Raw genomic sequence first — 16,615 nt, 5'->3', positions numbered from 1 at the left:
GTGTTTATGTAAATATTTTTCTGATCGTATTTTTGTGTTTCTTCTGATTGTATTTTGTTTCTGTATTTCTTTGTATATTATTCTTTTTCAAGTCCATTTATATGTATCTAATCAACAAGACAAGTCACCAACGAAACCAGTGAAACGACGAGTCGAAGTTCCGGAAGTCCTCCGTCCCAATACAATGCGTCGGAGACTCCTCGATGATAAATGCGCCTATCTGAAGATGAAGGAAGAAGCAAAGAAGAAGGCTGCAGAGGAAAAGGAGCAATAGGCATCATGGAAACAACGGGAGCAGACCATCTCAATCGAGATGGTCATTAGCAGAGGCTGAACTTTGTCGATTTCAACTCCTAAAAAAAATGTCAACAATTCTCATTTGCACAGAGCATAGTCCCACTAAAAGGACATTTTCCTTAGTGGAAGGTAAATTAGAATTTTTCAACTCTTTAATTTTAGGAGCGGGCCAAGGGAAAAGCCAATGTTTGTACGAAGGGATAACAACTGCTGTAAAACCCGTTAAGCTTTACTTTGATGTTGAATGGTTCCAAGAAACAGAAATCGCGAGGGAAAACGCCCTTCATAGGTGTATGAGACTGGTAGTTTGTTGGAATTTTTTCACAGGAAAACAACACCAATACAACTAACACATACAACGACGTAACGACAAGTAATGACAACCAAGTCACTGTGTTTCAGTATCTTTCTTGCCAATCATAAACTCAAATTGTGAGTGCTCTCTTATAACTATATTCTATATGAACTTTTCTCATAAATTAAACCATTTTCGAGGAAATCTATAAACAAGTATCTGCCCGTATCTCTTTCCGTGATGCCCTAAGTACAAAAGCCTTCTTATTTTTCTCTATGAAAACGCATTACAAAATTTTTTCTCCTCCAAAAATTCTCAAGATACTGACAATGATAAATCAGGCCCTGCTTTATTTGCACAATCCAGAAAGCATTCTTTTCCCCCTCAATTTTACAAAGGAATTTGGACTAAATTTTGCCATGAGAAACTACCATTTTTGGCTGATAATAGAAACGAAGTATAAGTCACAAATTTTGCTTATGCAGATGGGTGCTTCTATGGAGGAGCTAGATAGTTCCAATAGTTTCTTAGTGCAAAGTAAAGTCCAATATAATCATTAGGGCTGTGCGAATGTTCGCAATTCCGACTATTCGCGCTGCGAATGTTCGGCGAATATTCGCTTCGTCTGCCTCGCGCACTGTTCGCAAATTACGAATAATCGCGCCGTCGCGAATGGTGAATTTTTGAACTGACATTTTCAAATAATCGCGCCGTCACGAGGAACGAATTTTCAAATATTCGCGCCATCAAAAATGACGAATTTCCGAGTGGCAATCGTGAAACGTTGCGAGGACCTGCGCAAGGCTTCAGCTTCCATCCGAGACATCGCGAACGGCGGATATCTTTTGATCTTTACCGACTTTGCCGAATTTACGAACTTCTTGAGCCCTAGCGAAGAACCAGCATGAGTAAAACAGGTTGCCGTTACCGTGGGCAATTCATCCAGTGTCATTGACCGCGCATGTGGATTGTGGTATGGATATTTTGTGATTTCTAGTGGATTTTTGTGCATTTCTAAATGTCTGCTGACGAAGAGAACTTGAGTGTCGAAAATATAGATGAAAATGACGATCACGATCACGATAAGAATAACGATCAGGCTTAATCACACTTTTTTTGTCGACTTTAGTAATATTTGCGAATTTTCACACTTAAAAAATTCATTTCAAATTATTAGATTTACTATTCGTAGCTGTGAATAATTGACTATAATTATTCGCTATTTGCTTCACTATTCGCGAATAATCGCCAAAATTATTCGCTATTCGCTTCGTTCGGAAAATTCACTATTTGCACAGCTCTAATAATCATAACAAAATATCAAGATAAATAAACCTGTGGGTGGTAATGATCCAGTTGTAGTTGATTGTGAAGAATATCACTCATGTTTGTTACTGGAGTCTTTGGGACAACACATTTTCAACGTCAGCCTTCCTCAGTGCAGTGATTTTGAAGTTCGGTGGGATTCTGGCTTCTGTGAGTATAATACAAGCCTCTTCTAGACTTCGAAAATATTGCTCTGGTTTTGAGGTGTACTTGGAAAAGAGTGGAATCAAATTTCTCGTTACGTCAAAGTGCAGTTGTTCTGCTCCGCCTTGATTGAATGTATTTTCCAAAATCAGCTCCTCAAGAATAAACTGAAATGATTGAATTGAAATTACAAAACAATGATTTTGACAGGGAATTGAAGTGAAAGTTAATTTTATATGAGAAGGGAATAAGTCAACTTAGAGAAATGCTCTAACTATAATAGGATTCTCAGAAAAGGGGACACAGAAATTCGAGAGGAACAGGCTGCAAGTAAAATTTTATAGGTGTCAGAGTGTGAACATTTTTGTAGGTCCTGCACCGAATCTTCACCTCTCTGAGACAAGATCACTAATTTTTTAGACACTTCCTTTTTTCTTATTTTTACCTGAATATTTTGCTGAACAAGCTGCAAAGTGATCTGGACTTCATCAACATACAGCATACGACAAAACGATATTGATTTTATCAACCAGATCAATGATTACTTTTCCTTCATGAAACTGAATTAGAATTTACTTTGTATCTGTTTTTTTTTATCCTTTGGGGGTTAAAATATTGATTTATGTACTGTAATAGCCACAGTGCATTATAATAACAATAAAACATTCATTTATTTATTCATTTATTTATTTACTTATTTATTTATGTTAACAAAATCAAGATTTTAACTGCTACCTCATCATTAAATTTCTTACATTTGCAGTACCTTATCTGGATTGTTTCCTTACCTTGCACGCAGTTTTGACTCAGCAAAAGACCAAGTTTTATCCACTAACACATGAATTGATAATTTTTTCATCATTTTAAAATAAATAACTTTCTTAGAGCTTTCGATTTTCCTCAATATTCAGAAAAAAAGAAGACGAAAAATAATGAGAGCTGCAGTATTCATTGAAGAGAGACGAAATTAGCTTTTTTTTTTTAAAGCAGAAAGACAGAAATTATGAGAAACTCAGATTCGAAAAGTCAGAAATTAAACTGATAAAGAAATGAACCAGAATAAACTAAAACACAAGGAATCAATTTGAAGGAACTTCAAAAAGTAGACTATGCTGAAAAATTGCATATGAAGAGCGCTCATTGTTCCTACCCTCACAATGGACGGGTTGCCGGCCAATGGTGGCTGAACAAAAGAGGGTGTCCGGCGAGCAGTCTGGTCACCAAGTCCCAGATTGATGCATTGCCATTTACGGATTTTAATGCCAAATAAAAAGTCTCAGGTTTCGTGAAATGGACTATAGTAAGAGGAACGTTTAAACCATTGCTAATGCAATTGAGAGTTGCACGTTCTTCTTTCTATCTAAAATTCCCTGAAAATTCATTCAAATGGAAGATGAAAAGGATGCAAGAACTGATTGATTGCTGAATGATAAGCACTTAAATGAAAAAAAAAATGTTAATTTCGGTACCTGACTGATTTTTTTGGCTATGATTTTCCAGCAATTTTGGAATAGTGGTGAAGCGATCGATTTCTGCAAAAAATGTAATCTATCCGCTAAAACTTGGAACATAGGACATGCACTGGCAGTTAATGATGGTAGGGCTGTATTTTTTATCGAAGGCATGGCAAACCACCTAAACAAAACAAAAAAAAAATTCTTAAAACTCTAGGAGTTGAAAACAACTCAAAGCTTGAAACCATAGTATTCACTTGGCTCATCAAAAACACTTGTTCTGTTTAAACACCTTAGTGCGTTTAACGCATATCAATTTGTAAGTGAGAACAGTTGAATTCATGGAATCTCTTAGAACGTTGCTAAAACTGTCTATCTTGGCTTCCAAAAAAAAAAAAGAAAACTCTCTGATCAAAATGACAAATATTTTTCACTTTTTGGATCAACAATTTACAAATATGCACCGCAAAAAGAATTACTTGCTGCTGTTAATTTTAAAATGATGTTTTCCCTAGCGATTTTTAGAAACAATAAATAGTGCTAGTATATTAATAAGCAAAATCTAAGAAGGCCGTGAGAACTTGTCCAACAAAGATACACATCCTATACAATAAATCAAAAATATCAAAGGGAATGCTGGACCCTACCGAAAGGGATCAATGACTGAAACACACCAATTAAGTCAGAGGTTCTAAAAGTCCTAACTCAAGGAACACGAATATTTCTGAGAAAAATATAAGATTAGCAGAAAACTGCAGGCTCTTGAGTGAAAATTTCTTACTTGTCTCTTCTGTACGGTTTACTGCGGGCTTTGGTTTCGAATACAACTTCCATGCAAACTAACTGAACTAAGTCATTCAACATTGATTGAAGTTTGTCGGATTTTCCATCAAACACAGATGTTGCCTCCGGCATATCCACTTGCTCTAATTGCAACTTATAGTGGTAAAGCAACAAGAAGTGCTGCAAACATAACATGAAGAGAAACTTTAAAATATTGACAAAATGTGAGTTTCAACTTTAGATGTTTGTGGGTTTTAAGAACTCCAGTAGCAAATGCATTTCTGCAAAAGAGGTTAATTTACATTAGGAAACTTCGGAAAGAACCCTTCGGTCTAAGCAATAGACTGAAAGCTGTTCAAGGTTAATTTTTTGCCTATGAGCCACCATAAGCAAAGGACAAGGTGAAGACATATGCTGCCGTGCTAAGGAAAAACGCCGTAAGAGCCTCCAAGCGCTGCTAATTTTCCTTTCGTGAATCACGAATTTTTGGGAGAATTTGTAAATATTTTTCCTCAAATTTTTCAGATAATTTTGTTCGCAATTTCACTTAACATTTCTGAAAAGTTCAAGGGAAAATATCCGTAGCTTTCCTCAAAAATGAACATTTTATCGAAGGAAATTTGGCAAATCTCAAATGTTCATACAGCGTTTTTCCTTAGCACGTCGTATGTATGTTAGCAGTCCAAAACTATTTTACAAGTGTTTTTTTCAGAACTCCGAAATCAGATCAACATCATTAAATGCATCAAGTTAAAGTTTATGGGATATTTTAAGGAGTTTAGAGACATGCTATGGAAAAGCTAAAGGGACAAAGAATTAAGTTTGAAATTTTAAACACAGATCTGGTCTGCAAAAAGGGGGTTTTCAAACGAGTACAAGGTAAATAACTTTTGTAGAATGTTAAAAATTGGAGGGAAGAGAAAAAGAGTTAGGGCAATGCCAATATCTCAGAATAAAAAGGCAGTGCTGGATTCTAATTTGCATTTTATAGGGATTTGGGGAGTAAAAAGTTCATCATTGATACAATATTAACTTGATGAGAAAATGCGCTCGCTCTGTGCTTAATTTAGCCAAAAAGAGCATCTTCTACTGAGAGTTTAGAGGATTTAAATATCAATGAAAAGCTACAGAAAATGTAAAAAATGTTGGATACGCTGGGATATAGAAATATTTGGAAAAAATAGCTTACAGTGTTAGTTCCCCAATCGAGGAATACATCACAAATATAGTTGATAGAATTTATGATTGATATCGCTTTCATATTCAAGACTTCTTCGTTGAAAAGAGATATTTCCTGTGATAATCGTCTCTGAAATTCATCAATTAAATCTAATTGTAGGTTTAAAAACTCTAGCCTGAAACAGAAGCAAAGAGAATATAAATAAGGAACAATATTGGAAAATGATTATATGTGAGACCAGAGAGGGAATTTTAGTTGATAGAATTGATTAAACGATAGATTTTTTTTAACCAAAATGTTTGTTCCACCAATCGATTGCTCAATCAATGTCTTTCAGCCTTTTGAGTATAAAGTGTTCATTCCCAAAAATTGATTACAGGGTAAGTAACTTGCTTTAATTTTCACTGATTGTGGTGTTTTTCTTTCTTTTTTTTTTTTTTGTAAGTTTTAGAATTTTTTTGGAAAGATAACAACCTTCCTGTTAAAATTTTAATTTTACATTGCCCAAGACTCTGTGACTCTGGTTGTATCGACCAGTATTGACGGGTTTTACAAGAGCCTGTTTCAACCGAAATGTGGTTGCTAGCGTAGAATGCTTCCATGAGGGGGGCAGTCTTCAGAACTATGCACATGCTTACAGTTCGAAACCTTCACGGACCCAGCTGGGAAATGCACCCCTGAATTTTTGTTTTTTTTGTTTTCCGAGAGTTGGAGAGGAGGAACACAGTGGTACCAAGGAAAATGAACCCCCTAAAACACTATGGCAGGCAACATTTAGATGAAAAAAGCTAAAAGCTGCGATCATGAACGAAGTTTGAAGAACTAAGGGCTTACTTATGCCTGGGCTGAGGAAGTGCTGAATATCTTTCAGTGATTGTGGAGAGCAACGTCAGAAAACAGTCAGCACACTCCGTAACTTTCAATTCGTCATCATCATCAGAACTGAGATTTGTCCATGCCGTTTTCGATTCCAATATAGAATCTAGTTTGGTTAGAGCATCTGCAAAATTCACAAACAATGTAGTTGTGTACAATATTTAATGTGAAAAATAAGAAATAAACACGCTTTTTAGTCCATTAGAAAAAAAAAAGATTGATACTACAAAAAAGATCCATCCAGCTGTCAAGGTCAAATCCTGCAGTCTAGCCAAATGGCAATTGATCCACTCAAATTTTGATTTGTCAGAGGCTCTTAAATCAAATCTGAAATGTTTGCAACATTTCAGCTTCAGTCCCATCAAATCGAAGTGCTGGATGCAGTTAGGGCACTTCTTGGTGGGTGTTTTGGAATCTCCACCAACATTTCAATTATCACAAGGAAAGCAAATTCACATATTTTATTGAAAATTTTACAAATTTTAAATGACTTTATGATGTTTTAAACCAAGAAGTCCAGAAATATCATCCATTATTTGCCTTTCCAGCGTAAGAACTGACAATGAAAATTATGAAACACTACAACTGAGAAGTGCCCTTCCTTCATCTAACGCTTCAGTTGCGATGTAAAAAATGAAAGAGCCAATTAACGGCATGCTAATCTGCAGGATAAGTCTACTTGTATTTAGAAGAAAATCTTACAATATAGTACCTAGAGTTAATGCAGGTTCAGCAATTTTCGACCTTCATTCAACTTATATTTAAGAATTTTGATGAATGACGAATAAATGAATTTTGATGATGACGGCATAAAGGACTTTCGCCTTGATTTACAGGGAGTGCCTCCTGTTTGCTCGACAAATGCACTACATGAAGGGATGGGGGTCTTGAAAATGAGAGAGTGCGTTTCATTTTCCGTGAATGCCTTAATATGGCTCTTTTACAGTGACAAGAATGGACTTCATACCAGGCTACCAATGGTTTTTGTCCGAAGAGCTTACAGAGTATGTACTTCCTACCAATAGGAGCATTACGACAGTATAAGTCGGCAATCACATGACTCATTTGCGGTGTCTGAAAATCTCCGCTTCTATATTGCTTTTTTAAAGGAGAACAAATTGACATCATTCCTTGAAGTTTAAGCAGAATTTTCTTCCCACAGAGAAGAAAAATCACAGCAGTTTTAAAGAATTGCCGTTGAGTGGTTTTCCATTAAAAAAATAAAGTATGACAGGAAGTCTGCAATGTCCTAAGCTGAGTTATTGCCGACTTAAACCGTCGATTAGGGTCTCATAAACACTGGGTAGGTTTAGATACTTTTCCACATGCTTAAACTTACATTTACGTTCCATATTGATCCATTTCATGAACAACTCTGGTTGTGTAAGGACCATGAGAACGCTTGGTTCAGATGATGGATAATTATAACTATCTCTTAGCTCGTACGCAAAAGCTAGAATCTATAAAAAGAAAACAAAACATGTACATAAGTTACTTTATTTTACCAGGGGCTTGAAATTTATCCTCATCCACCCAACCTTTAAATGGAAGGATTTGACTGCAATCAGCCTAAGTAAAACGAACATTCCTTACTTTTCTCTGATGTTTTAGATTTCGAACAGAAAACTTAGCAAAACTGAAATTTAAAATTTTGCGAGTATATTTTTCATTACCAAGGATAAATTCACAATTTAAAAGGCTTTGAGTATTTTCGTTTTCAGTTGACATTAATTTAACATGTGAGAAAATTAGGCAACATGAAGTGGATTCAAGCTCATTGTGATTAAATTTTCGAATAATTTTCATAAAAAGCAGAGGTCTAAAGACTTATGAGGGAAAATGCTTGAAACTATCATGCAATACTTTTCACTAGAGAAGGGCAAATTTAAAGATGTGTTTAAGAAAGAGATGGTAGGGTGGTTTTTCTTTTAAACGAGTGGGTTTGATGAATGATAAGAAATTTGCATAGTCAGACATTTAGGCATGTGATTTGCTTGTTTACCTAGTTTAAACGATTAATATTCTTATGTTCCTTCTTTATTTGAACACTGAAACTCATTACTCATTAGTGCTAGATTATTTGAAAGCTGGTTAAAATAGGCACAGCTTTGGATATTGGTAATTATTGCTCTGGAACAATTTTAATAGAAAGAGAGCAGTTATAAACAAGATACTGACCCCATTTCATCTAGCTCCGCCAACTACTAAGTCACAGGTCTGTACACAGAGCTTGTGTGCATCTACTCTGTCAGCAAGTTAAAGATAGAAGGTGCCAATGCTGAATTACAACTCAAAAATTATATTCTCCTGATGATTTACTTCAACCGATTCATCCATATCTGCTTTCTTCTGCCGTTATGAAAAAATGGGTGATGAGAATAGAAATCTAAATTTGACTTACCTCATCCACTGCGTGACAAAATAAGACGTCATCATACTGTAGTTCGACTAGGTCCCTATCTAGTTTTTCAACAACGAGTTTGATGAAACCACGAATGAGCTCAACCTAGGGCATTACGAAGCGAATGATTATTGAACGTGACAAAGACTTTGCGTTCGATAGAGTTTAGCAAAGTAGTCACATCTACAAGGCAGGGTTACAAAATCATCTCCTAATTTAATTTTTTGGAAAAGAACCAACCAACACCCTCACTTGAAAGTTGTTGCAATTTTTCTTGCCCATGTGAGGGTTTTTCTACAAAATCTGAAGTGAAAATGTTCGGTGGTTTCTTTCCAAAATATTAAAATAGATGAGATTTGGAAGCATTGCAATTTGAATATGACTATTTAGTTTAACTCTGTCCATTTAAGGTAAATCTACCCTCTCAGTTACGAAAACAGCCACTGTGTTACCTCGCTGACTCAAAACATAAAAAGTTAGAAGTTTGTAGTTTTTACACCTGTGAGTTCCATCAACGTACCTCTAGAGGTTGATGAATGCCTGTGCTGTAATATCTGAGAGAAGAGTCAAGTGAAGTACGAAAGCCCTGTTCTCCGCTTGTGACGTTGCAAAACTCCTAATATTTTTTTATAAATTAAGGTGGATCTTCAGCACTTTGGAAAACGATTCGATGGCCAATTGATCAATGGGCACATAACTTCTGGATTTTAGAATATCTCTCCAGAAATCTGCAAGCATCACATCATGCTGTAGTCTGCCAGGTATTTGTACACAAGATTGGTCCACAACGCACTTTGAAATGACCCCATAAGTGCTTCCCTGGTTAATATCGCAATTTGTTTCACATTTTGATCTACTTTTATACTTTAAAGCTATTTCAAAATTTGGTTTGGTCAAATCTAGAGTGCAAATACCTGGCGGACTACAGTATGATGTGATACTGGGAATTTCTGAAGAAATTTTGTAAGACAAAGAAGTTATTAATTATTTGATAGACAATCAAATCATCCTACACAAAAGTGGGAGTCATCCTTAATAGAATAAAACTCATTGTGATGGATTCCTGAAATTTTTTTGTATTTTTTTAAGCTATCTAGAGACACTTTTTCCAAATTTCAAGAGAAAATACTAGTTGATTATTTTTTCTTCTTTTTCTGAGCAATGAAGTAAAAGTGTGATGATCTAGAAATCTGCAATAAAGCCATTTGTGGGAGCAATAACATCCATGTTTTACAGCGCTGCTCAAACGATGAAACTTTATGGATAATGTGGACAAGGTTTTGTGAAAAGGAACACTGTTTCTCAATCGTCCATAAGAGCTTCTGACTACATAGGGAAACTAAGGGCTCATATATTGATCGGTACTAGAATGAGCCAGAAATATTTGTTCCTTATTGTGGTCCATTTGCAGTGAACTGAACATTCTCATTTTTTTTTTTAATAGGAAAGGAGGAACTGCAAATCATAAGCTCATGGCAGCATGAATGGTTTTATTGTTTAGTGCTGGTTTATCTTTTTTTGTTCGGAGATTAACATAGAAAAAAACTTTGTTGTTGAAAATATCCTCCAGAGCTCAAGCCACTCGCAAGCCTTGGCTCCCACACTCGAACATTTTCTCGCACCCTTAAACTGATCTTGAATGAACTAATGTAAAGAAAGAATTCACATACTAACCTCCACAGAGATGTAGCGGCTGGTGCAAGTCTCATTGAAAACAGGTTGAACCTTCTGTAGGATGAAGGCTTCATGATCTCGGATCCAAGTCAACACTTGCGTTAGCATCCATTCTGGTTTGTCTGCCCGGTTTGTTTGGCGGGATCCAGAAAAATGATACATGAATCTTTTTCTCAGAGGGTTGAACAACAACTGGACAGGCAAGACTAAGGGATCAAAATCGATCATTAAAGCTGAGGTGACACTTGGCCTGTTCTGCAAATTCTCTGGAATTTCTATTAGAAGTAAAAGTTTAGTAAATCGTTGGAACTTCAACATTACGTCGGACGATGGTGGCGAACGAAGCGTGTTGCTGGATGTTATCGGCCAACCAACTGCGGCAATCAATTTTTCATACTCACTGTAACAGAGCATAAAACACATAAATAATGAGTGAATCAGTTTGTTTAGACAATCGGAGGATTTTTTTCATTTTATAAGTATGCCTTAGTACTGTGTCACTGTTATTTAAAAATTTCTTCCTGGGTCTAGAACACATTTTCATGCAAATATTTAATTTGAAGATCTTATTTTGAAAATGAGAGGTCAGTACAATTTTTGGCCACTAAGTTACAGCACCTAAGAACAAACCTAAAGTTGGAATAAACCATTAGTGGTAACCATCTAAACAATCCAACCAATGATTAGGTAAAAAAGGTGCAAGCATCGGCTCAACCAGGTAGGTATCATTATTTTACGGAGAAACTTAGCTTCCAGACGAGTGTTATGAATTATACCTGATCTATAAGTATCAATTATTAAAATACGCTTCCATGATGGACCTATGTTCTACTCCTGATCCTTTCAAACAACTAAACTAAATTTGACCAGATCCTTTGGAGGGGGAGGTCTCTTATCATTCAGGAGAAAACTTTTAGAGAGCCAAATTTAGGGAAAAATTTCGAAATTGAAGATATCGGATTCTCAGCTAGACACATTCTCTAGAAGCTTTTGGAATAGGCTAGGTGGGATTATAGTTTGATTTCTTCACCACAGAAGGGGCTAGCTGCTTCTGTTCTGTTCACTGTTCCTAACCTAAATTTAACATAAAACTTGAGAATTTTCGTCCTGGAATTTCAGGATGTCACATCTCCCTCAACTTTTTAGCTAGAGAGTATAGAAGGCTGGAGGCCCAACTTGATGCTAAGAAATTGAAACAGAGGCACTCGCTGGTAACATACGCAACTAGGTACTATTTTCTATTGTTTTCTAGTGACTGACGGCGGGTATGTTGCTGCCGGACCACCTTCATGTAGGCAATTTTTCATTCATCGTCTGTCCGCAATTCTCGCTTGGCCAATCAGTGCAGTAGTATGGGTATCCTGCTTGCCGCGCACTCTCGCGCCAACGTACGGAAATTCTTGTTTTTATGGCAAACTTGTGTTTCAGGTCTTCCCTATCCAGTCGGGCATCTTACCTTCTATACTCTATCTTGAGCTTTAAAGATCAAACTTGAGTAAAAATTTCCAGATTTTCTTACTTTGTGCAGGGCTACCAATAAGTTGAATTTGAATTTTTGGAAGATAAGATACCTACTTACAGATAAGGCTACAAATCACAAGGACACTAATACTTATCTACCTGCTTGGGAATTTAAAAGACATGGAAGAGAGCTAAATTTGCACTAACCTTTTGAATCTTTCATAAAATTTACCATGCCACTGGTAGATAGTAGTTTTTAAGTACTGAAATAAACGTGAGCACCCAGAAGAAGCAAGAGGTTTGCTTAATTTACAAAGGGACCCATAGATTTCGACTGCTTTTTCATCATCTTCTTCTAGAAGGGCTGTTTCCATTTCTTCACTGTAACAGTCAAATGATTGTTTAAATAAGAGGCGGAGGTGTAATTCTGAGAAACAGAGGATCAATTGGACGTATTTCTGCCAATTAGAACTATGTGCATTAAGAAATGAGTCCTGACACCCATATGAATACATGCATAACAAGGCTCACCTCACAATGCACTTAGTTCCGTTTGACAAAAATACGTCCAATTAGACTAAATTTTGCAATTAGCAACTACAATCTCTGGATTATTCCAGAAACAATATATGTAACATTTGTTTCCATGGGCAGATATAAATTTTTATCTATGATCCAGAAATTGTAGTTCCTGATTGCAAGATGAAGTCCAATTCATTCTCGCTTAAAACCACTCATTGGTTATCTTATCGGGAGCTCAAAACCAACTGAATAAGGTCAAAATTATTCATTTTCAGTTTTGATGGTTGAATAAGATAGAAAATATCGACTTTCTTAGGTCGCCACTTGGAATTTCATCATTGGGAAGAGCTTCATGGAAGCCTCCAGTGGATTAATGTTGCAATGCCAAAACCATAATAGCTATTGTGCTGATCTTGATTTCATTGTAGAGCTTGTATCATTCCTCATAGACTGAGATTGATCATTATCTGATTATTGAATAAACACTCTGTCTACAAAACCGGTAGGCCGCAAATTCATTCCCTCCCTCCAAACCGTCAAATCTTTGTCGATTTGTAGCAAATGAAAAAAAATTGGTTTCAATTGATCAGGAATGATGGAAGCTTTAAAATGAGACCAAGATTAGCTCAATGGCTATCTTGGTTCTAGAACTACAGCATCAGTCCTAGAACTTTAGGGACATTCATTATATAAAATGACATTTAGAAAGAAATTAAAATTTTGATAGGTAATTTTGAAAAAAAAAGAAGACAAATTTTTTTTTGAAGTAAAATTTTCTAAGAAATGGACCCTAAAAATTCTATAGCTCTGTAACATTAAATTTAACTTTCAAGAGTCACTTAGAACGTAGTTCTCCTAAAAATCACAAAAATATTACCTACATTTCCACTCTTCATTGTTGGTTACCTATTTCATTTTCAAGATACATTTATTTCTTTAGGGATAGTGAATTTATTTACAAGGGACATTGATGGCTTCAATAGATGATTTATCAATGCTAAAAAGATGGAAACTCAGAATCGAACTTGCTATACCTACAAACCCATTTAAATCAAAATCTTGTTTTTACATAATCTATCCATCTAGAGTCCTGCGAGGCTCAACAAGATAAAAATAAGCAGACACTTCTCAAATTAAAATACCTGCGGCCTGATTGTTTGACTTCATGTCCACACGACAAGAATCGAAAATCAATACATTACATGGTGCAGATAACGCTACGTCTTGTCTTATCTTACCGACAAGGCAGTTAAATCAACAATCAGGCTACAGCTGCCAACAGTCACTGAAATGCAAGGTTAAGCCACCTATTTCTCCCTGATTCAACCTGATGGTTTAATCTACTCTTCAAAGATGTCGCCAGCGGCTGTATCCACGCTTCATTTGTAACTGATCACAACTTACTGCTTGTACTTACTACTGTAATCACAACTTACCATGCAGTTTGTATACATTCAATGTGCTCCAAGTAGGCCAAGAGTTTTTCGTGGTCTGCAATAGTAGTCATATAACCTTGAATCTGACTACAGGCTTTTGCAACACCCTCCTGGTGAGCTTCAATTTTTGGCACGACTTTGTCATATTTAGTGAGTAACTGTTTCATCTGAGCAGAGACTTCATCTAAACAGTTCAATGAAGTGCAAACTAAACTAGACCTTTCATTGCTTGTGGCAGAAATCTGGAATAAAGAAGAGTACACTCAAAGAATTGTTTACAAAGAAACAACATCAAAATGTGACAGGTTTCTAAAAGGGTCCTTGTCAATTCGCTTTCATTTTAGCATGGGAAATAAGTGCAAGAATCAGGATGATGGATCTTAAGTCTCACTCGAGAGCTTAGAACATAACCCACAGGGAATCTATTACTGTTAAACTCAGTTCAAATGCGGATCCCTGAAAAAAATCAAAGTGGGTTCAAAAAATTTAAAACCAAGGTTGGACACCCGACTAGGAAAGAAAGACGACCTCATTATCAGAATACGCAGCTGGGTGCCTATATTACTACAAGCACTTTCAATGTGCAACTTTCGATATGAGTTATGGAAAACGTATGCGACACACGTCGGCAAGGATAGTTCATACAAATTCTAGATTCTTAGCAATATCTCATCAACTCTGGTTGGATCTGGATATAAAAATTGCACAGAAATACAAACTCTGGTAGGAAGCAAACTCACAGTTAAGCAGCTCTTTCCCGAAGCTCTGCAGAAGAGTGCTGCTGGGAAGAGGTAAATTCACTTCAATAAGTACGCATTGTGATCAGCTTTCGGCGTTTATGCTTCACTTTCTATTTGAATCTTGAGCTATGATACACTACTTGAGCCAGATTGTGCCAAGACTGTTTCCAGCTGATAACGAATGTTTCAGTAACATTCATACAAAGATTTTAAATGCGCATCTCTTAACTGGGATCGACAAAAATGCATTCAACCCGTGTTGAAACCCAAGCAAGGAACACTCTACTACATGGTACGGACGAATGGACATTTAGCAAGTTGTCGGAACGCATAGATTTGACAGTGCCCAGTGGTACGACTGCGACGCCATATTGAAAACTTAATATTTTCTGTTCTGAGGGTGAGTCTCATCGATTTCGTGTTCTTAGTTAAGTTTTTCGGTATTTTGAATTTTATCGATTTTTTCAATTCATCTGATGGCTTCTTGAAGCTACCAGATCTGCCAAAATTTCATTTTGAACTGCGCGGCAAAGATGGTACAACTTGCGACGTCACTCGATGGCCTATGTTCTCAACGCTGCCACTTTGGCACCCCGATAGTCCATACCTGTGGTAGAGAGTACGTTGGTTGAAACCCTCATGTAGTTTTAGCTGGTGCTACTACATTACTGAAAACCTTTGAGTACAGAGCACAAAAAATTCTCACCTTATTTTCGATGCTACTTTTTTCAATGGAGATTCGCCGATGTAGATCTGCAACCTTTTCTAGGTTTTTGTAAGAACGTCCAAGCTCTTTGTTGAGTTTCTGCACAACAAGTTTCTTTGCTTTGTCGTCCATTGGAAATATCAGGAGAGGACCTGCTACCGAATTGGATAACGGCTGATAAAATGGGAAAAGGAAAATCTAATCGAGACACATGGTGTTGGCCATACAGATTCTTGGAAAACCAATGATCAAACAACTAACGACAGAACGACTTCACTTCAAGTTAAATCAACAATTTTCTAACCTCACTTTCCAAAAGGACGTGCATTCTGGCATTTGATGACGTGCAGTAGCAGTTGTTAAACGGCCAATCACAGCTTGACCCATTTTGACGTCATTGGTAAAAGGTTTCAGCGGAAAAATATGAAGTTCTCCACTTTTCCAGTTTCATATCATTAGTAGATCTAAACGTCTCATTGTACTAAAAAAAAATTACAGTTGTTTTCTATTTTTCTTTTCATATAATAGAAGTATGAAAAAGACAAGAAAACAATTTAATAAGTAATCAGGAATTCGTCACCTTCCCGGCAAAGTATCACAAGCGCCACTTTGCCAACTTTTCAAGAGACACAAACAACTGAATTGCGACCGTAAAAGACGGATGTTTGGCTTGAAACTTGAAATATAGATCCAGCACACCTCCCTGCTTCGAATTTTAATAAAATTTCTTTAAAAAAACGGGTTTTTCTTTGAAAATTGGCGCTTGTGATATCGGCTTCTCGGGGCACTCTGAGAATCTATTGGCGCTTGTGATACGAAAGCCCATCAAATTTAACGGAGTTTTTTCCATATTTCTTCATTTTTAATCTAAAAAAAAATATTATTTTCGTATGTAAATGCATCTTATTAATTCAAAACTACCCATAACTCAACTTTAATAAAAATAGCGCTTGTGATACTTCGGCCGAAAAGTGACGAATCGCTCCAAGTCATTCCAAAAGTTGTTGATACTAATATCGAAAATCAATCTCAAAGATGAGCGATTATTCCCAACTTGGCGCTTGTGATACTTTTCTCTTACATGGCGCTTGTGATACGAAAGTTCGTCAACTTCAATGGAGTATTTTAAATATTTATTTATATTTAGTCTAAAAAAAATATTATATTCGAAATAACGAGATGTAATTACATGCGAAAATAATTTAGTTTCAAGTCATTCCGAAGACTGCCGTGACAAAAATTGTAAAACAATCAGAAAGGTAGGCGGTTGCCGAACTTGGCGCTTGTGATACTTTTCTCCCAAATGGCGCTTGTGATACG

The 16,615-nt window shown here is 36.3% G+C and overlaps 1 protein-coding gene across 1 annotated transcript; it reads right to left on the bottom strand.

Annotated features, from left to right (window-relative positions):
- Positions 1 to 15,595, bottom strand: Rint1 (RAD50 interactor 1). The gene is made up of 11 exons (XM_019053949.2): positions 15,296 to 15,595; positions 13,850 to 14,091; positions 12,099 to 12,272; positions 10,431 to 10,830; positions 8,757 to 8,861; positions 7,695 to 7,815; positions 6,314 to 6,479; positions 5,489 to 5,654; positions 4,298 to 4,479; positions 3,532 to 3,697; positions 1 to 2,229 (listed from the first exon to the last, which is right to left on the bottom strand). The coding sequence occupies exons 1-11, from the start codon at positions 15,425 to 15,427 to the stop codon at positions 1,984 to 1,986; spliced, it is 2,100 nt and encodes a 699-aa protein (XP_018909494.1). The 5' UTR covers positions 15,428 to 15,595; the 3' UTR covers positions 1 to 1,983.
- Positions 15,596 to 16,615: the final 1,020 nt, after the last annotated feature.

Source organism: Bemisia tabaci, chromosome 8, assembly GCF_918797505.1.
Source record: "Bemisia tabaci chromosome 8, PGI_BMITA_v3".
NCBI lineage: Eukaryota > Metazoa > Arthropoda > Insecta > Hemiptera > Aleyrodidae > Bemisia > Bemisia tabaci.
This window is presented reverse-complemented; position numbering and strand designations above follow the sequence as displayed.